Genomic DNA, 21,577 nt, shown 5'->3' with positions numbered 1-21,577 from the left:
ATTAATATATTATTCAACGTGTTCAATGTTCTCCATAATAATCCGTAAAATATATTTTGATTAAAGACAGAAAAAGCAGCACTTTCAAGCAAACTCGAGCTTGAAAAACATGGGTTTTAAATTCCTCATACCTCAAAAGACTCTCGAGTGAACTTAATTAAACCTGAATAGAATGTTTCTGTCGTCTTTAACAAAGAACTTAATTAGTCAACTTAATTAGACAATTTTTTTTTTTTTATTTCTTTTTTTGAACGAAAATATAAATGAGATTTAAGAACGCGCGAGCTGTGCCCGCAGCGTTATCGTCAGCCCAGAGCTTTGCGAAGTTTTCAAGAGTATTCATGAAGCGCCACCGACTTAGAAAGCTCTCAACTTGAATGTCACAGTTTGCTACACGCACAATCTCTCCATCGATAACTTTACTTTAGATAATATCTTTCTTCAAGCATAGTATTTATCATTCGATATTTACCACGATACTTTGTAAGAGATAATCACTCCGAAACTTTACGCTGGCTGGCAGCACAAAGTCTAGTCAGTTATTGTAACATTAAACGTATTATTTAAATTTAATATGTCGCTTCCTTAGATTGATTAAATTTAGAATTTTTGATTGCGAATATAAAAAGAATAAAAAATTTTAATCTGTATTTTTGATAAAGACGCTTACTTTTTTTTTTTTTTTTACTAGAAGAAACCATCCTTCCTGAGCCTCCTCCTCCTCCTTTCAGGATGTTTGCGGGTTGATCCTTCCTTCAATTGTAGAATATTATCTGAAACAAAAAAAATTACGATTAATATTCTGTTCTGTTCGATGTCTTATTGAGCTATCGATTTCATCGCTCCCCCCCTTTTTTTTCTCTTTTCGTTCAAGCGGATATGCACGCATTTGCACATACGGGATTTGTCCCTATTCCCTCGAGAGGAGACGCGTCTTCCTCGCAGCCGGCGCAGCAGAAGAAGAAGAAGAAGAAGAAGTAGAAACGAATAGAGAGCGAGACAGAGAAAGTACAAAGCTATTCTTAAAATAGGGCTCGAGTGAGCGCCGCGAGCGTGACAAGGAGCTAACTTCGCGGAGCCGGGCAGAAGGGAAATCGAGAAGAAGGAAGAAGACGAGACGCAAAGAGCTCGGAGTAAGAAAAGAACGAGAATGAGAGCGAGAGAGAAGGAGGAACAAGAGGGACCGCAGCGTGCCTTGCGGGTCGCCGGCTCTTCAGGGTCCGAGCTTCGTTCGAAACGAAGCGCCTCCGCAGCGCTCGCCGCTTTTCTCTTCCACGAGGTCGCGGAGAACCGTCTCTTCGAAACAATCGGTTGGCTCTATACCCTGGTGGCCTTGATATCACGGTATTTTTTTTTTTTTTTAATTTTTCCTTCGTCGTTCTATCGCGAGCGGGCGATCGGTACCAGTGAATCAGTGCAAAAGCGGTACGGATATTCCTGCATTCGATGGTGGTTGGCGAGGCCGGCTGCAGGAAACACTTCCGAGGACCTGTTTTCCTCCTCTGAAGGGACGGACACGGGATCATGACGTCGTACAGGAGCTACGTAAGTCCTTCGTGTTACTGATTTCGCGGTGGAACCGGCTTGACTTAGCGTCCCGAAGTGTCTACTTAGCGGCGAGGAAATAACGACGGGAAAATAACTACGAAATAATTGAAGTAACGATAGCGAGGATCCTTTTTTTTTGCGAGACGCTCGTTCCGCCGAGGTTTCAATTCCCGTCGATTCGAGGCGATCAGTTCGTTCACTCGTGTCGCGGATTTGTTGGCAGCGCGGATCTACGCGGACGTGCTGAAAGCTACTACGCGGTCTTTCCGCCGCGGATATCTTTATTGGTAGCTGGCCATGCGAAAAATATGAGCGGATTTCTATATTGGCATGGACCGATGACGCCGCTCGTCGAAATAAACATTTCCATTCGATCGAGATCAGTATCTTTTTCCCCGATGATTCATGCGAATCTTACCGGACGCTTGATCACTTCGATGCTTTCAGGCGAATAGCGTTACGCGAAGATATCGGGCGAAACATATACGTAGTTACATTTGCATGAGAACGTATACAAATTAACCTTTCTGTCATCTGAGACATGGAAGCTAATCTCAATTCCCTTTTTTTTTTCTTTTATAACACATATATATGAATATATATTTTTTACTCCATTATTTTACGTTAATATATTTTAAATAAAAATTCACGCGAACGCTGAGTATTAATATCGAGCAATCGCAACCGGCCGGGGCTATTGAAATAAAAATTCTACGGCGGGTTAACGCGTGACAAATACATTTGCAAATTATACCTATAGCCAATTAACTTTCAATGTCGCGAATCCGTGCTTAACAGTCGCGCACAGTGTAAATGAGTATTTTAAGCATGCCGAATATTCAAAGGGCACCTTCGCCGTTGGTTCTGGTCGTTGGTCCCCGCGTATAATTTGAGTGCTGGCTCCGCTTTCGTCGCAATTATGCAATGTAAATGAAGTCCATTAACTTTATCGTCCAAAGGTCCAGGTCGCACGCCCGCTTATTCTACCCGCAGACCAAACCGGGTGTTTGCGAAGTACCGCTAAGTCGAAAAGCTTTCCAAATAGCGACGACGCGGATCTGCTCGCGCGTTAAACAACGATATAACTTGTTTAGGCCGCCGCATTGTGAGGAAGCGGCACAGCTCTCTCGCGCATTCGCGTTTGAATTATCGCCGGCTCGTAAAAGTATTTCTTTATTATGACGGTCGTTACGCGAACTGATTTACATTTTCGCGTGTTGAATTTTTCACTCTCAGGTTCGAAATTACAACCGGAGGTCTGCGCGATGCCGTAATGCTTTTCCACCGTGAGCATCGTAGATCTCGCGAGCTTGTAATTAAATTCGTTCCTTTATCACGAATGTTTCGTTAGAATTGTGCTTGCTTGACTTTGCCGCACCGTGGAGAATTTAGCGCGTAGGAAATGAAATTTCTGCAAAACGGCAGCTAAACAGAAACACGAGCGATACTCGGGTTCCTAGATACGTTTAATATAACTGAATTGTTTTCGGCTTTTGTTGAAGCCAAGTAATAAAACGTCATTTTTAAAATAAATAAATATATCCCTGCGTGTAAGTAATGTGACGTGATTGTTAGCGCGTGCAAAGTCACAATATTTCTTCTGCAGTAAAAGCTCTATCGCTTTAAAAAAACAGAGAAAAAAAAAATTAAAAAAAAAATCCTACACCTTCAGTAGATATAGTCCGACTCGTGTCAGACTGCAGATGCCGCGGGCGAGAAAGATCCGATCGTGGCTCACGCCCGAAAACGCGGAGGACGGGGTCCGAGATACGTGGCCCGATCGTTTATCGAAGGAGGTCGAGATGATCGTCGGCGACGTCCGAGTACGACCGTCCCGGCTTGCACGCCTCCCAGAAGCATTTTCGTGCACCGCGATTCGTCCCCGGCTAGCAAAATTAGCCGGGTCTTTCCCAGACGACGTCTGCCCCGCACACACCCGTCCATGCGTGCACGCGGTTCGTGCGCGGAGCTTTCTTCCCGTATACGCGATCGACACCGCTGGAGGCGACGTGACGGTATCGCGTCAAATTTCGGAGCGGCACGCGAGGTTCACCAAACCGAGGGAGCTGCGCGGGAGGCGAGAGAGAGAGAGAGAGAAAGATTTGTCTTCGCCGAGGTACTCGCGCCGGAGTTTGATACGGGACACGTTGAGCGTAGGCACAGTTACCTCCTGAAAGCTCCTGAGAGAGATCCCTCGAGCCTTCACGAGGTTTGCCGTCGTCGTCGGCCAATAAGGATTTCGTACGCGACCTGGATGCGAGAGCATATACTCTTGGGCCGCGGGGTCGCCCGCTTCTCGAGTTCTTTCAGGTGACTGAAGCTCGGTAGGACGGTTGGAGGTGCACGCCGATGTATCACGCGAGACGGGAAATTTGTCGTAGACAATTCCTGTCAGGCTCGAATTACTTTTGCGAAGGGTTTTTTCTTTTTTTTTATTTCGGAAACGAATACTGTAGATCAACTTGATATCTCTTTTGATTACCTAACGCGAGGGACTATGCGATAAGCGAAAAGAATGTGTAAGTTTAGGATTATATTAACTTGTTATTAATAATATACCGAGCTTAATAAGTTGACCGGGGTGCGCGGATTGAAACGCGAACGAATGTATTTAAATGGTCGAACGAAGATGCAGGGCAGAACAGTCCGCCTAGACGGAACCGGAGAAAGGGATTTAACGGCTTCTTTGAATATTCCTGGCGGAGCAATAGCGGCTGCAAACGATGGCGTGAATGCTTTTAATCGAGCGTACCATTCCTCTTTCTTTTATATCCGCTTTGTGCTCCTTTTGCCTTTGCGTCGCAATAGAGCTCGATATTTATTGCTACGCAACTTGAAGCCTCTCAAAAAAAAAAGAGAGAAGGAAAAAAAAATGTAGAGAGAGATGAATTCTCGCCACGCACCGGATTTAGTTTTCATGACGTTTTGTTACGAGACACTTAAAAATAATATCGCCTGTGCAATAGAAAGTCAAACAATTGCTTTAGAATCTGAAATATATTTACACGCGAAGAGACACTTCAGATTTTTTTAAAACCGTTTAGAAAACCATTTAAAGATATTTTATTGAAACCGTATTAAAATTATTTTATTGAAACCGTAATAAAGGTAACAAATTCTTTTTTTCGTTCCGCAAAATGTTGAAATTGTCTATTTATACTTTGAATTATAAATTAGACGGCGTGGCAAGTGAAAAAATTATAAATTAAAATGGACTTTACAAACAGCCTTGAAAGCTTTGTTGTTCTTTCTTTTTTTTTTTCCTCTCCTCCACTTTCCTTAAAACAGTTTCTTGTAAAGACACCAGAGAGCTTTCGCAACTTCTTGCATGTCGTTGATAAAACGCAGCAAGAAGGAATATGCGCGCGGATGCTGCGAAGTGAGAGCCCGGATGGTTATAACTGAGAACTCGCGGCTATATTTAAACGTCGCCGTAGACGCGGTTTTGCCCTTTTTTTTTTTTCCCTTCCCCCTCGCCACCCCGACCAGAGCGACGACGGAAGTAGATGGACTTCGAGTTCTGAATTTCGAAACAGTACGGAACTGTCGGATATGCACATTAGAAAAGACCGGAGCGCACCAGGGAAACTGGTTGAGGCGTGCCATTGAATTAATCATAAGCCGCAGTAGTAAACGGCAGTGCCAAAACTGCCATGCACGTGTTTATCCCGACGCAGACTTTGCGCGATATCGGAGATCGCGGAGGGAAGACCGAGTTTTGAATATTACATTCGTATCTCGCAGACACGTAGACACGTCGATTCATTACGGGCGACGTTAAAGCAGAAAATTGCCACGCCATTTATCGCTCAACGCGGGCGCGCGCGCGAATGTATAAAATGATTCAATCTTCGCGATAAAAAGCGCGGGGAATGACGAGGGAATTTGCCGCGGAAAATTATAATAAAATGTGGTTATTTGCGGTGGAGGAGAAAATTTGAAAGCAAGGCTCGCGAAGCGTTAGTTCTTTTCTTTCTCTCGTATTAATACCAAGAGATGTTTTATCGAAGCCGGCTGGCTTGATCGAAACTGCGGACGTGTTTGTCCGTATCCTCGAATTACCAACGAAAATTGATATTTCAGAATCGCGCCGGATCAGAACTATCACGACGACGCAACGCTGTTTTGACGTCGTCACCTTGTTAGCGCGGCGCGTCGCGTCGGGCAACAAGGTTGCTGGCAAACACAGCTGATCTCGTGGATCAATTGCCGGAATTGAACCCAATTTCACCCCGGTGCAGGTTGACTCGCATGCATGGCGTCGCCGAGCTAAATCGATAAGACGCGCCTCGAAATATTCAACGACCCCGTTAGGCCTGCGGAGCGACAAAGAAAACGTTCGGAACAAATACCGAAACAGCAAACGGGGAAAACTGCAGCACGAAAATTCTTTCGCTTCGGAACGAGATAAGGGAATAGGGAACAGCGAGTGATAATACGAACTCGCCGAGCAAAGCTTTTCTATCTTATCTAGGATACTTTTCCTCTTTCGCTTCAATAACGAGATATCGTTTTATGAAAGCGATTCGCCGCGGCTCTATGTAAATATACGGTGACAGGGGGATATAAAGAATTATGCATTTCACCTATGCGGGAATGATAAGTTCGTTTTGATCGAGCCGGGGCCAGCTCGTCTGCGTGTGGCTGGAAAAATTTATGATCTATTCGTCGGTGTTAGATTCAATTTGCGAGACATCGCGGCAATTGCAGCCGGCTCCACTTGCGCACCGGGATCGCAAACAGCAATCGCTTTTCAGATCTTATGTTTATTACTTAACTGAACTGTCGCCGACCACCGTTACGTTCATGTGTTCCTTGACGCTTTTATATATATTTTTATTAAAAATAAAGTACGTTTTATATTATATATCAGTGCGATTATTTCACGTCCAATTATTAGGGTCAGATCAATAAGCGTGTTCGCAGAAAGGAAAGCGATATATTCAGCGTAATACATATTGATACACGATAACATGTTATTGCTTCCCGGAATTGCACTCGAACGTCATAGATCTTGTGAAACATTAAAACAAGACGAGCGATCGATACCTCGCAGTGTCGACGACGCGCAATCCAGCTAGAACGTAATGATGAGCGATTTATCGGCTCGCAACACCATCGGGAAGTTTACCGTCTTTGAGACCGGATCGAAGAGTTTCAGCCGCAAAACTTCCGGCAGTTTACGCGGTACCAAAAGTTTTCCAATTACACAGCGAGCCGTCCAGTTTTCCCGTCAAGACCCCGGTACCCCTGGCATTTTCCAATCTGTACTCCATCCGCGAGAGAATTTTTTCTTTTTTTATTTTTTTTAATCGACTCGGAAATCGGACAACTTTTTTTTATTGCCGCTAAGATTTTAGAAAGATCTAAGTGCTAGCTCAGTCAACGATCTTTTCACCAAAAAAAAAATAGCCGACGACATGTAGAGTTTACTTTTTAAATGTCGTTTCTAAAAGCATCACGTGTTTGCACGTGTGGCGAGATTCCCTGTAAAAGCTTCCTCGATTCACACCGTGACGTGCCAAAAATCTTGGCGTGTGCCCAATGTGCGAATTGTAAAATAACAGACCTAACCGCCATCGTGAACGGTAACCTAATTTGCTGCCGCGTACAATAATTAATGATAACTACACGTTTCCGTATAACAAAGTCAATTCTCTCCGGTAATAATTCACGAGACAATTGCGAAATAACAAATTAATTACGGACACCATCTCGTGTTATTTAATTTTCTTTTTCTTCTATCAAAAGTAAAATTCTAAAAATAAAATTAATTAAATATACTTTTTCATAAAGACGGCCATTTAACAAATTATATAAGTTTCGCGCTATTGAGCACTGTGAATTCATGTGGCTCGTCTTTAATTAGGTCATGATAGTACCAAGTGATTCTCGTGTTATTTATAGCGGGTGGTCCCGAAGGGACCAGCACTTCGGCTTGTATTTAAGAATACTAGTTAAGAATACAATTAAGCTACGCTTTCGTTCTATCGAGCTCGTGACAGCTGGTCGTGCGTCATAAATTATAATAATGCACCGAGTCGCCGGAGGTTAAATCAGGCTGACACTCTTCAATTATCCGGCCTCCCCTTAAGCTAGTATCACGATGCATCGGTCGCCCACATCCTCATCAGTGTCATCGAGAATGTACCGCATCATCGCGAATAAAACGTTTAGTCTTTCGTGAGATAGAATATATATATTATTTTCTTTTTTTTTTTTTTTTTTAACAAGTGCCCGGCACTTGGAACAGCAACGTGCTAAGTCACGAGAAGAAAAGACCTGCGACAGTCGCGCAATTTTCTCTTAAAGAAATAAAGATTTTTATTTGCATCACTCGTTATATAACTAAGAAACGCAAAGGTTATTACTCTCTGCCAGGTCGATCTATTTATTTTGAGATTAAGGGCATTTTGCCAAATTTATATTAATTATACGATTTTTTTATAACATTAATTACAATCTCAAGTAACGTTTATTAATATATAATAGTTTACTCGAAACTTGGGGGAGGGAAATAACTAACGAACCTCTTAATTTCTTTTCGCGTTCTAATTTTACTCCGCTTTAAGCGAAATACGATATTTAATAACTAAAGATTATTGGTTAAAGAATTTATTAATATTTAATTTGTGTTTGCATTAAGATATTAAATGCTTCGCGAGTAACGTTATATTAAAGTGGACTTTTTCTCGAGCGGACATAAAATTCTGGATGAAGACATTCATCAGATGCTCGGTAATGCAAACTACGCATTATCCGTATTATCCTCATTATCTTTAATATCCTGGAACACCCACAGCCCTTATTTCTTGCGAATGTCTTATTGGCTTTTACGTCCAACCCGTTCTCGTTACTGCGAATACAAGAAGTGATAAATTTTGCCAACGCAATTATCAATAATGCATCGCGGGAGCTCAATAATATATGTTTAGTTTAACCAATTTATCGAACTCGTTACGCAGTGATGATTAAATTAATACCGCATAAATTATTTAAATAAAATTTTATCAGGAAATTTAAAATCGATAGCATTTTATATTTAAGATAATGCATTAGCCATACGAATTAATTGTAATTTGATCGCAGTTTTGTACGAACTATAATATTATTTATATAATTAAATAATCAAAGAGCCAACTCTCGCTCTCTCTCTTTTATTATTCGTATTTTTCTTTTGCGATTCCAGAGTGATACTGGAGCATATAGAAGCAGAACCGGCGTTGGCATTACCAGCACATTCGGCAGAAATGCTTCCAGTGGAAGTAACCTGCCAAGTTGCAGAAGCAGTTATTCCGGAGTCGGATCGAGTTCTGCCCGAGCCGTTGCCAAGGAACGGGCGCTTGCTGGTTTTGGAAGCGCTTTTCTTAAAAAAGATAAATTCGAGGAGAAACCGTCATTCAAATATTCATGTAAGTCGAATAACATAAATATCTAAACGCCAAAAAAAAAAAAAAAAAAAGAAAGAAAGAAATTTATATTATATACACGCCGGGAGAAATTTCTATAATATATTTGCGCAGCGTTATCTCTCGAAGGAAAGTAACAGTTCTGATGAAATTATAACCGCAGGCGTTAAGGACATCGATAAAAGCCGACTGCATTCCGGGAGATCATCGTCCGAAGACGTGAGGGTGAAAAGTCCGCTATCTGATAGCAGGTCGTCCCTCCTTGAGAAGTACTCGTTCTCAGCTGGCAAAACATCCGAGAGGCCGTCTTCCGTGTTGGACAGATATAACCGGCCGGTGTCGCGGGAAAAGAGCAGAGAGCCCGAAGGAATATCGAGGTACGGGTCCAGCACATATCCCGGATCGAGTTTCGTCCGAGGGTACGGGAGCGATGGTAAAATCGAGAAGAAGGACCATCCGCCTGTTTCCTACAGAGGCCTACGTCCGAATTCCGGGAAAACGTCGCGCGAGCCCAGCCCGGAAGTCAGCGTCGGGAAAACGAGTTCCTTCAGGAGTTATTCGAGAACGCCGGCTTACAGTCGTTCGGCTGCCTCGCCTAGTAAGTGCGATTATTATAACGATCGAGAAAAAAATTCTTTTCATTATATTCACGACTTTTTGAATATAAATTTTAAATGCAAAAAAAAAAGTCTAAAAACAAAAGTCTCAATTATTATTATTTTTAATATTTCGAGCGTCGTACAAAATGGATAATTAATGTTTAACGAAAGCGCACTTTTTAGGCACGTCCGAATCGAGCTCGGCTACGATCTCGACGAGATTCAGCTCGACAGCTAGCTCGCGATACCTTTCGTCGCGAAGTGGCAACGAACGAGTATCGACGGCCATAAGCTATCCATCCGCGGGAGGAAGATTTCAAAATTTAAATAGCAAGCCAGGCAATCAGAAAGAAACGGAGGAAGAATCAAGACTCGTGAAGCCTGACAAAGATTGCCACCACGAATTATCAAATATCGCAAGCCGGCTGGAAGAGAATCAGACTAACGATAAACATCCGGACGATGAATCCGTGACGCTGACGGTGGTGACGAGGGGCACTTCGCCAACGTCTCCAGCCTCCTCGTCCTACGTGAGAAACAGGCGGGCGGAGAACAACGTCGTTTGTCAAAAAGAAGTAATTAGATTACGAAAATTGCCAGATACGACGGACGAAGAGGTGCAATGCGACCAAACGGAAGAGACGCCGAGATTTTCGAGGTACGGGAGCAATCGAGTATCCGGCACGCTTTGGTCGACGTACCTGGATAAATATTCAGGTGCGTCGTCGACTGGTAATTCGTCCGTGTATTCGTCCAGAGGATATTCTAACACAGGCTCGTCTAACAGACTCAACAGCTTCGCGTACGCGAGAGCAAACGAAGCGGCTGCAAAAAGTGAATTTTCTGCCAAAGAATCGTCGAGCTTTAATCAAGAGATTTACAGTTCCGACGACAAAAGTCAGAGCGACAAACTTCTCGGTTGCGCGACTAACGACGAGGCAACGTCGAAGGATTTAAAAACCACGCCGAGCGGTCAAGATGCTCATAACGCGAGCAAAGAAGATCGTACTCACGGTGGCGAACGGTGTTGCTGCGGGGCGCGAAAAATCGAGACGAGTGGGAGCCCCGGTAATTTTAAAAACTCGAATCAGAACCTCGCGTTTTACCGGAGAGAAGACTCGGCGCAGGATCAGCAAGATGTACCGAGATGCGACGAAAGTAACCAAAGAAGGCCATCCATTCCGCGACTAGAATCCTCTTCGAAGAACGAGGCGAAGGTACCTAAATGTTCTTCGAAGAGTGAAATACCGTCATCGAAACCTAATGGATATAGCGAAAGGAGAGGATCCACTCCGAAGTCTGATACCAGCTCCTCTTCTAGAGCTGAAGAGTCTCTTCGAATTGTTGAAGGGCACAGTCAAGACCAAAATGAAGAAATCAGCTGTCAAAAGCGCGACGTTTCGCAAAGAAAAGATTCGACGTCGAGGTACGTACAATATTTTTTAATAAAATAATTTATTTTAAGTAAGTTTACCTAATATATATGCAACAAGTAGAGAACATAACGAAACCATTTAATATCTTAAAAAGAAATATTTTGTAAAATTTATATTCCAAAAAAAAAATATCTTTCGTAAAAAATTTATAATTCTAAAAAATAACTAATTAAAAAAATGGTTATATTATTTTTAAAAAGATGTAATAATTTTTATGCATATGAAATCAAACAGAAAAAGAAATGTTTAAATTCAGTAAAAAGTTAACCGTGCTCTTGAATTAATTAATATTTTCTATTAAAAGCGGTTCTTCGCAAAGTCGCTCCGCGCAGATTCGGCACGTACCGACGAAGAGCGTGCCGCGTCAAATGACGCGGACCAGTTCGTCAGACGGATCTTCTGCGGGCATGCCAATTGGCAGATCGAAATCGTCGTCAGCCAGTTCGGTGACGAGTCAGGGTGTAAAAATAAAAACGACCACGCCGCCATCGCCCGGAAAATCATCCACTAGCGCAGTTCTGCCGTCAGTGAATCTACGGCAAGGCGGTTCGTCGGACGCCCGTGGAAAACCACCTGTGCCGAAAAATGACACCACGGTCGCCGTCACGCCGAAGTGCACCGTGGCGACGAAATACGTGAACAAAGATTTCCGCAAATCTGCCCTGAATATGGAGAACGGCGATCCGTCGTGCTCCAAGTACGCGAGGAGAAAGAAAATTCCGAGAAACGCTTCCGCGAGCCCTCAGGATTCCGAATCGACGCCGGAACATATTTCACAGGCAGTCGCTTTAGGATCCTCTGCCTTAAAGTCGTCCGGTCGACCGCGATTTTCGTCGGGAGAATCGAGAACGATGCCTGGGAGAAATAATTTAACAAAATGGGAAGAAACGAAAGGATCTAAGTCGCCTTGCGGTACGAAGAAGAGACCCGGAGCATTTAATTCCAGCAACAGCAGCCGGTCGACTTCCGCAAATTCGTCGAGCAGCGAGGACGACGACGATCGCGCGGACAAGCTGGATTCGAAACGGAGGAGAAAAAGAACGGCGGCGTCGCCCACGCGCGAAGCGAGAGATAAAATTAGTGCGGGATCATCGAGAACGAGCATACTGACGTCATCGATCGACGATATGTCAATGATGACGGAAAAGCCGCCCAGGCCGCCTCCGTCCAGCCCGAGATCCAAGAGCGATCGCTCCGCGAAAACGGAAGAGGCAAAATCCTTCCTAATAAGAGCGCTGGCGCCGGTGACAAATTTTTTCAAGAACAAAAATCAAGACTCTGACGACACGAGCAAATCGGACGGTTGGGTGGACTCTTTTGAAGAAAACCAGGAAGACGGAAATAAATCGGGACAGCCGTTATCGTCTTCGAGATCGGCCAATCTATCTAAAGATTCTGGCTTCACTAATTCCCAGAAAAGTGATGGGACTAGGGGAAGTAACCTGAGGATCCAGCGCCAGTCTTCCGGCGAGAAACCATGGTGGCTCGATCCAAATTCTGACAATATTCCCGAGGGAATTCAAAGAGTCAGTCCGTGGAATAACGATATCAGCCAGGATACCACGATAAGCACAGCCTTACCCGACGACGGTAAGACAATCTTTTATTTTTTATTCTATTTAAATATATAAAGACTTAAGATTTTATTATTCGCCGTTTAACGATTAATTAATTCGCGCCCGTTGTCAGGAAAATATAAGCTAAAAATCTGGCGACAAGGATCAGAAGAACACGCTTGGTGGCTGGACGACGTCGCACCGGAGGAAGCGAAAAAATCGCCCTCGCCGGCGTCTTCTGTTTCGAGAAGAGGATCTAGTCGAGGCAGTTTCCGATCGGTGGATCGACGAAATCGTATCAGGCACCAGCAATCCGGCGAACGAGCATGGTGGATGAGCGACGACCCTGAAAACGTTCCGGAAGGGATCGAAGTCATCCCGGTGGTGTCCACTGAGAATCAAAGTGCCGACAACCTCGCCGATAACGACAGCTTCTATTCCTCAAAACCGCTTAAAAAAATTCGGCATATCGAATCTGGGGAGAAGGCATGGTGGATGGACAGCTCCTCTAACGTTCCCGACGGCGTCGTTAAAATTCCTACGGAGGTTCCTAACAGCACTTCCGACTCCTCGGAATCATACGAGAAGATCGATATCGGCATTAACCCTGAACTAGAGACGAGTGTCAAAAGAAGCCTCTCTAGATTTCCTATCGAATTTCCGCCGCCGCCATCCGAGCCATTGGGAGATCGCGCGAGTCCAGAAGGGGTAAATATTAATTCAATTCATAATTTTATCGAATCGTATGTTGCATTAATAAAGATTTTAAATAATAAAATAAAAAATAAAAATTAATAATAATCTGTTAATCTTCCAATTTCTAATATTAATTATTTTTTAATTTTTTTTCTCGTTAATTATAAAAAAAAAAAAAAAAATTAATAATAAGTTAATAATATTATCGATGCTATCAAGTTCTTTCATTTATATATTTCCTCAAAAGAAAATGCAGCTAATAATTATAAGCAGGCAAAGAAGGTATCACAAGGTGTTAAGTTCGTCGTTACTTTCGCAGATCGAAAATCCGCCTGATCCGCCGGATAATTACGGGGGACGGAAATCTCCTTACGATAACGTGCAACCGGCGTTACGAAGACTACCCCCTCGGAAACGACCCTCTACGTTGCCTTTATTTATCAGCGAGCACACTGACATCGATGACGTGCTCGGCGGTACAGGCGTCCTGTGCCACAGCCCTGTTCTCTCCCGAGTTTGTAAGCAGGAACGAGCGGAAGAGGGTGAGGCGGGAATGAATTTAGCGTCACTTAACGATCGATGCTATCGCGCGGCCGGTTTACATAGTATCAGCCAGATTATCCGATGTATCGAATAAAGCTTAACAAAGTGGACCCAATTAAATTTATTGCGCGATGTCTTTCTTATCGAACTGACAGATAAAAATCGAGAAACGTGACGTGCTTGAAAAACGAGATTTTTCTTTTTACGAATTTAATACGTAGAAAAATACTGCGAAATGTTAGAATAAAAATATTGTTACGTATTAATTACAGACACTTCCGAAGACAGTTCGGAATGCGAAGAGATAGATGCGACTCAGGTGATTATTCACGACAGCACGCCGAAAACGCCGGTGATTCAACGAAGAAATCGGTATGTTTTACGAAAGCAAATAATATTAATAAATATTCCAACGTTCGGCGATATTTAATATTTTTCTTTTTCTGCAGGGACAATAAGAGAATTCAGCCCGATGGCTACATTCCGGTGAGTTTTGTCATGCATTTTTATTGCATGTTAATTTTAATATTCAACCGTGCTTCTCGGCGAAATAAATTTAATGGCAATTTCTGTCGAAGAGATACGTGCTTAATTTTCTTATTTTTCTTCTTTTTTTTTTAATCACGCATTTGTGGTGACTATCGCAAGACTCTCGTTTTGATATACGATATTTCGCAGTTAGGCGGAAACAAAGGATAGCACGGTTATATTTAAAAAAAAAAAAAGAAAGAAAAAAAAAACGACCAGCAGAGGTATACGAGAGGCAGACAAGATCAAGGGAAGTGGAAATGCACCCGCGACATTATTGTTTTTCGTGAGGGATGTACGAAGAGCTCCTTGCTACCCTCTTGCATTTTTGTATTGTGCACGGAAGCAGCGCCAAACAAAGGAACCCTTTTCGCTTGCTTGAGTGCTTCCACACTTTCCTTCGCATATTGCGTTTCAGTTAAAAATATCTTACTACGACATTGTCAAAAAATTGAATAATTTATTTTTATTTTTTTATTTATTAATCTCGGTCAGAAATAAATGTATTTATTATATTTATTGGAATCTATTAGTTGGCCGTATGTGCGACTTATAGATTTCGAATATTTGACAATTTTGTGAGTAGCATTAGCACCCTCCCGCATAAGGACTCCCCTTTATTCACGTTTCTATAGGCTCAGCGTCCCCTTTTCATGCTCCTGACGGTCTCCACGGGGACGCATTGTCATTATACAATCGACGATACGTGAGACGCTTAAACTTCCATATTTTTACATATTGCATTACCTAACGTGATTCATCGTCGTATTAATAAATAATAAAAAAATTTTTTAACGCACATTTCGCGGAGCTACTATATAAAATGCTCTCTACAAACACTATTAAAAAAATTAATAAATAAATAAAATAAAATAAACTACTTCTATTAATTCCTTAATTAATCTGTAAATAATCTGTGTCTTACACAGTAAGTTAAAAAAAATATTTAAAAAAACAAAATTAATATTCGAATATCAGCGCTTCAGGGTGAATATCGTGAGAGAGGGGTTCGACCGCGCGGCGGCGGTACCGTCGGTCGTCGGCGACAGGTGTCCGCTGCACGTTCAGTGTCGCGACGGCCGCTCTCGAGGTAAGGCACGTTGTTGCGCGCCGCGTTGTTAACCGTACGCGTCTACTCGCTCGCGCTGCACCGCGTCGCGTTCCGCGGCGTCGTCCTCCCCCGAATTCGCCCCGTGCGTGGCGTTGCGTGCTCGTTATTCCGGCGTTCGTCGGCACCACGCGGTTTCCGGCACGCGTTCCCGTTGCACGCGTCGCCGGCGGAAGTGCGCGTGTCACCCTGAAAGGTGAGTCCTTCTCGCCGCGCGCAGACTCCGTGCTGCGAAGCGCGCGCTCTTTCATCTCGCGCGCGGCGCAGGACCTGGAGGTTCAGGTCGCCCATGCCTGAGGTCCTTGTCGCCAGCCCCGCCTGGCCTCTTTCGTTCTTGCTCCGAAGGACCTCCGCGAAACGACAAAGAAAGCCCGCCCGGTACTCGCGGATTTTACAGAGCCTCCCGTTCCCACGTGTTCGCATCCGACAATCGCGAGAGTAACGACGATAGGCACGTAGGAACTTAATTTTCCTCGAGTTATCTTGCCCAGGTACTTACAGGCTTAATTTTGGGAAGCTAATTTAAAGAGAGAATTTTTTTTTTTTTTTTTAACGATATTTGTACAGACTGCGGATACTCGACGTAATAAAATCCTCCTCATACGGCAACGGATGACCTTTTATTTCCACTATAAAGCGCGTGCCTCACACGCCTGTGAACACGTGGTTACAAATATTTTCGTCTCATTGTCGCAATGCGCGTCAGTAACTTACACGGCGGAAACATTTCGTTTACATTGCGGATTATCGGCAGAAGAGAAATATTATCTACCGAAATAAAATCGCGGGGTCCAAGTATTTGTTTGAAATTTCTTTCTAACGTTCCGCGACGTTTTATGCCTTGATATACAGTTGTTGAAAATATCGAAGCGATTATTATTGCGCTCCGTGTTTAAATGTTTTAATGTATCGGAAATAAACGCGCGCATCTGATCGTAATAATTTTGCATAAACGTTGCACAGTCGTTTTGGGAGCCAAGATCAGTAACTTTCTGGAATGTCACACGTCCCGACTGGTTCTGGCGCTCAGCCACTCCTGAAAGATGTTATTTATTTCGGATGTTAGTTAGCGCGTACCTACAGACGATAGGTCCGGTTCACGTTCGCCGCTCCATCGCGCTTTTTTCTCGAGTCGTTCACCTTTGAATCCGCCTCGTGCGAAATTTTCACATAATCGGCCGCGGAATTATTAAAAAACAGATCGTCGCCTTATTAAATCCGCTCGTAAAGATGTTTATTATTCCCCGCGGTATGAGATCTTGATCGATAATTTCAACGTTTCTATATTTTTTTATTACGACAGCGTTTTATAAAATTAAAAAAAAAAAAAAAGAAAAAGAGTCTTAGATTATTAAAATTATTTTTAAACGAGATATTGTGGAAATGGGGATCCTAAGAATGCTATCCTAAATAAATAAATATAATACCGATAAATGTACGAAAAGCCAGATGCTCCGAAACGCCGTAAATGAAAACTAAAACGCAGCATCCCGATTACATGATTCTCGAGAAACGTAGTTAAAGCGGCGAGAGAACGTGCCGTTCCGCGAGGCAGATTTGTTGATTCAAGCGAGTTTGGGAATCCTCGCGAGTTCGATCTCGCGTCGCGATCGCATCTTGATCATGAATCTCTCGCCGACCACAACTGCGATTACACTCGTGGCACGGCGCAGACCCGTTTTCCCTTCTAACTCTCTCTTCTCTTCGACATATTTCCTTCACTCTCTTTCTTCCCATCCACCATTCCGTTTCTCTTCTTTCGTTCATCTCTCCACTCGTTTTTTTTTCTCTCTCTCTCTCTCTCTCCCCTCGATCTCTCTCGTCCCTTCCCTTTTCTCCTCTCCCTCTCGCCCACTCTCTTTATCTGTCCTCTCTCCGTCTCCTTTCTTTGAGCCGGTTCGAAGAAGCGCTGGCCCATTTGCAACTAAGAACAATGCGAAAGCGAAGATGACGAGACGAGCCGGCATGCACTGATAATGACGGCTCGCGGATTCATTTTTATCAACCTGGCGCCGATTTTCTTACAGGCCTGCAGTGTCGCAAGGAAATCTATCACGCGTGAATAAAGATCGCGTCACTTAAACGCCGACCACGCGATATACATATTTTTTTTAATTTATTACTCAATTAGAAGTAACGTGAAATATTTAAATATCAGTTCCAGATATTTCTCGTCAAGTATATTTTTTTTTATCGAATTTTTTTCCCGCGATTAAAAAAAAAAATTCTAAATACATGTATCGTACATTTTTTATATTATTAAAAATTTTTTTGATTTATTATTAGAAATATTAAATAAACGTCCGACCGAAATCTCGATCAAGCGAGAAGAGCAACGGAAAGAAATTACAATTTTTCTTTTTTTCTTTTTATCGGCGTATTTAAAAAACAAATTGTCATGTGGTACAATACTTTCCTGTTGGCGAGGATACACAATAACGTGACGGCATGCGAAAACCGGTATGGCAACGCTTTTTCATAAGTAGCTATGGGAGTTTCTTCTCGCGCATCCGGTACAATCGTGACACGTTGCGGTGGAGATATCGCGGTGTTAAGGGATTTAGATTTTTTGAAGTTTCGTTAACTACAAGCGAGTTACTACTACATCGGGTAGCTACAACATTCCGCCACATCGAACTTTATGTAAAGTCTACTAGCAGATGTTCGAGTAGTACCGATACTCCGATAATCGTTTGTTGGCCGAGGCAGTTTTCCATTGGAATATCTTTTCGCGTGGATGCTACATTAATTTACATCGCGGTAAAAAAAAAAAAAATTGAAAAAAATTTGAAATTAAAATTCCAATTTTCATGCACGCGCGGAAAATATATTTTTATTTTTTTTTTATCTTCGCGCCTACCAAAATTAAAGCGACGGCGCAAAATAAAAGTTAATCCATACCCGATACCGCTGGTCAGACAAAACGTGCGAACATTCCGCGTTTACGGGAGAAGAGGATACATAAATAACGCGTGATAAATTTATTTTCTTAAATACGTGCGGAAGCCTTGAACGAAGGCACGAGACCATTCCCACTGGATTTCTGCTTTGAGTTAACAAATCGATAAGCGAGTGAAAGGAAACTCGAAGGTCAACGACCGTTTGAAAACGACGTGGACACCGGTTGCATTAACGATGATGACTACAGTCCTAGATCGTTATAATCCTAACGCTACTTTCACGGGTGCTTTACGCGCGCTTTCCGTCGCGGTTCCTACGTGTCTGAAAACCTTTATGCGATCGGTAGACTGATCGAAATAAAAAAAAGGAAAAAAAGAAAAAACCGTGAAAAGAAAGGCACATGAAGATACTCACAGATCGACAGACATCCGGATTATTATGATCTAACACTGATTAAAAAAAAAAAAAAAAAAGAAACAGAACGAAGAAAAGGCAAAACGCGCCGTGTAAATTATTCACACACTGCAGACGTGCTCGATTCAAATTTTCATATGGAGGAAAGAAATTTCGATGGAAACGCCATCAGATTTTTCTTCCGTCATTCAGAGAAATAACCCCAGAGCGGCTGCCGTTCGCAGAATGACGCGTTTCGAGGTCTAGAGCAAGAACTGAGGCCAGGGCGTAATCAGCGGCGAGCAAGGGACAGAGAGTAAAGAACGTTTTCTCGTTTCAGCCGACAGATCGAATCGAAATAAATCGCCGGTACGACAAACCGGTTCGCGCATCGCGTGAGTGCACCGCGGCGGCGTACGCACACGATCCTCGTGCGTACGTGAACGGGAGCGGTTAAAAAAAGGGGGGGGTGGGCAACCTTATCTTTTTCGGGGGGACGAGGAACTGCGAGGGATCCCCGGGCCGCCTCCCGCGCCCCGGGAAGAAATGTACCGCCAGATGTTTTTCACGTGCCAAGTGCAGTACCTCAACGACGTCGACCCGTTCAGTTATCCGACCCTCTATCCGGATGTTAACCCACCCGATCACACCTTCAGCGCGACCCTGCCGCTAATCAACCAGCTCGCAGCTGTGCACCGACTTCTCCGAGCACCTCACAGGGTAAGTCATTATTCCCGAGCCGTACTACGTTCTTTAAAGTCGAGTAAACTAAGCAATCTTACTATTAAAAAAAAAAAAAAATTATCCGTAGAAAAAATTTAATATATCAGACCTAGAACCAACTTTGATTCAATTGCTCGATTCGAAATAATTTCAGACTTAGGCGATGCTGCAGAGCGAAGTACGCTGTCGTTACGAGCTACTTGCGAATTGCAAAATGCAAAATAAAAATTAATTAAGATTTAGAGTAAAGGATCGTAATGCGAAAACTGCTGCGGAATTAGTTCAATTAATATCGTCTTGCAAAGAAAAAAAAAAAAAAGAAACTTTATCGAAGCTCGGACGCGTTGATCTCCGGCAGTTCTCGATTATCGGCGTTTCGACAAGTTACGTAATGACGGTCATCATTATGGAAGATTAACTGAATAATAGGCGTGTAACGAAGCAACATGATATAGGTAGAGACCGTGTAACACTTTAATTCTCTCTCGCATTCTCTTCCTCGTATCTGAGGGTTCAAGCGGCTCGTGAAATATTTGCCGGTCCTCTTCGGGCCCTTCTTCGGCGGACATAACGGTACACCGCGCAGCATTACTCTCTCAAAGAAAGAATAAAAAGTTTGTTTACGACCTGGATATTACACACCTATAGATATCCTTCGCTGAAGTACCGGTTATCTCGACGACAGTGGCGGATTCTAACTTCTTCGTCTCTCGGTTTTATCCTCCCGAACGGCGTGTCTGATCACTTTATCCCGGCATTTTTAATTCGAGACAAAACACGTACTTCGCGCCTCGTATCGAATTTCAAACGTGCCTGGATTTCTCGCGGCGTTTTTTCTTTTATTTATTTTTTTTTCTTTTATTTTACTGCTAAATAACAACATATTTCGTTAAGCGCAAGAGCGGAACAATCATTACTTTTAAATATTATCTGAGATACATAAAATTGCAGGTTTATTTTTCAGTCACGTTGCGAGCAATTAAAATAAATGTCTTAACGATTTATCTTTACTCGTAACAGTTTAAATTACGCGTGATTATATATATATATATATATTTTTTTTTTGTTTCTTTTTTTACCTTGCTCCACTTTTAGAGATACAATTAATTTTACGGGCCGTCGTCTTTCTGCTATTTCACTTAACGTCACGGAAGCGCGCAGCGAAGCGCTCTGTTTTATGGGAAACCGAGTGCCCGCGTGGACGAAAACCGCGAGCCGAGGCCGCCTCATCTGTTTTTTCTTTTTTTTTTCTTTCCCTTACCCGCTATTGAATGGTAATGGAGAGTTACGATTGCGATTTATGGACGGCGTTACACTTCGGAGACTCTGAAATTTCGATTTTATGGCCGGCGCGGCTTATCGCCCACCGTCGGCAATGGACTGCAAAGTGCACCGCCGCTGCTGTCGTCATGCGATCGAGTACCACAAAGAAAGAGACGTAAATCAATAGGGATACGTTTTTTCAACGGGCCCTGAGAACGGGCCGGGCCTACCGAGAGGACGTCCGAATTTGGGGTAAACGTATTATTATCAGTAACGCATTTCGGATCGCCGAGCTTGATGCGATCGCATCGCACGTCGCAGATAAACGTTATTCATCTCGCCCGAGGGGGCCAGTGATTTCTAAATAAATTATCTTACTTATAATATAATTTCAATACGAATTCACGACATGCAATATATAAGTATAATTCCTTTAAAGTTGCGAAACGTCGTGATCTATCACGAACTTCGTGCGTCTACGTATGAAATAATAATTGCTCTGACAATGTGAAGCGTAACGATTCTTCTATGGGTGAAAAGAAAATAAGTAAATTGGGAAGAAATTGTTAAATTGAAGCACCGAAAAGGAAGGAATGAGATAAAGGCGGAAAGTAAGAAATAAAATAAAAAAAAATTAGAAGTGCAGCACGCGATGAAAAGCCGAGACGTCTATTTCGCTCGTGTGAATCATGAAACGAAGCTGCATTGTAAGATGCGAGGAGCCTGTGAATAACTTTCCTAACAGTTCGCCTTTTCCCAGTTTTCTCATTGAAATCCAAGCTTGCACATATCCTAAGAAGTTCGCCTGCCGGAGAGGCAAACGAACAGAAACGCCACGTTTTACCTTTCGCCGCGAGGTTTCCGAAGTAACGAA

The 21,577-nt window shown here is 43.0% G+C and overlaps 2 protein-coding genes across 6 annotated transcripts in view; both read left to right on the top strand.

Annotated features, from left to right (window-relative positions):
• The first annotated feature begins 1,405 nt into the window (after positions 1–1,405).
• LOC139110481 (serine-rich adhesin for platelets) lies at positions 1,406–19,160 on the top strand. Its single transcript, XM_070670292.1, is given in 11 exon segments — positions 1,406–1,545; positions 8,738–8,960; positions 9,121–9,555; positions 9,740–10,982; positions 11,297–12,582; positions 12,682–13,256; positions 13,564–13,786; positions 14,060–14,159; positions 14,237–14,277; positions 19,058–19,081; positions 19,084–19,160. Coding segments are annotated over 11 exon segments (4,248 nt in total). The 5' UTR covers positions 1,406–1,524.
• Fhos (Formin homology 2 domain containing) overlaps positions 15,519–21,577 on the top strand; it is a 96,784-nt gene continuing 90,725 nt past the window's right edge. For 3 of the 5 annotated variants that reach the window (XM_070670322.1, XM_070670325.1, XM_070670321.1), the window contains exon 1: positions 15,520–19,437. In XM_070670322.1, coding sequence (XP_070526423.1) covers positions 19,264–19,437 — 174 coding nt within the window. In that variant the 5' untranslated portion in view covers positions 15,520–19,263. Of the gene's footprint in view, positions 19,438–21,577 lie in introns of all 5 variants that reach the window. The other 2 variants (XM_070670326.1, XM_070670320.1) reach the window with 1 other exon arrangement.

This window comes from Cardiocondyla obscurior, linkage group LG20 (genome assembly GCF_019399895.1).
Source record: "Cardiocondyla obscurior isolate alpha-2009 linkage group LG20, Cobs3.1, whole genome shotgun sequence".
NCBI classification, from domain to species: domain Eukaryota; kingdom Metazoa; phylum Arthropoda; class Insecta; order Hymenoptera; family Formicidae; genus Cardiocondyla; species Cardiocondyla obscurior.
Note: the sequence above shows the minus strand (reverse complement) of the source record. Positions and strands in the feature narration are given on the sequence as shown.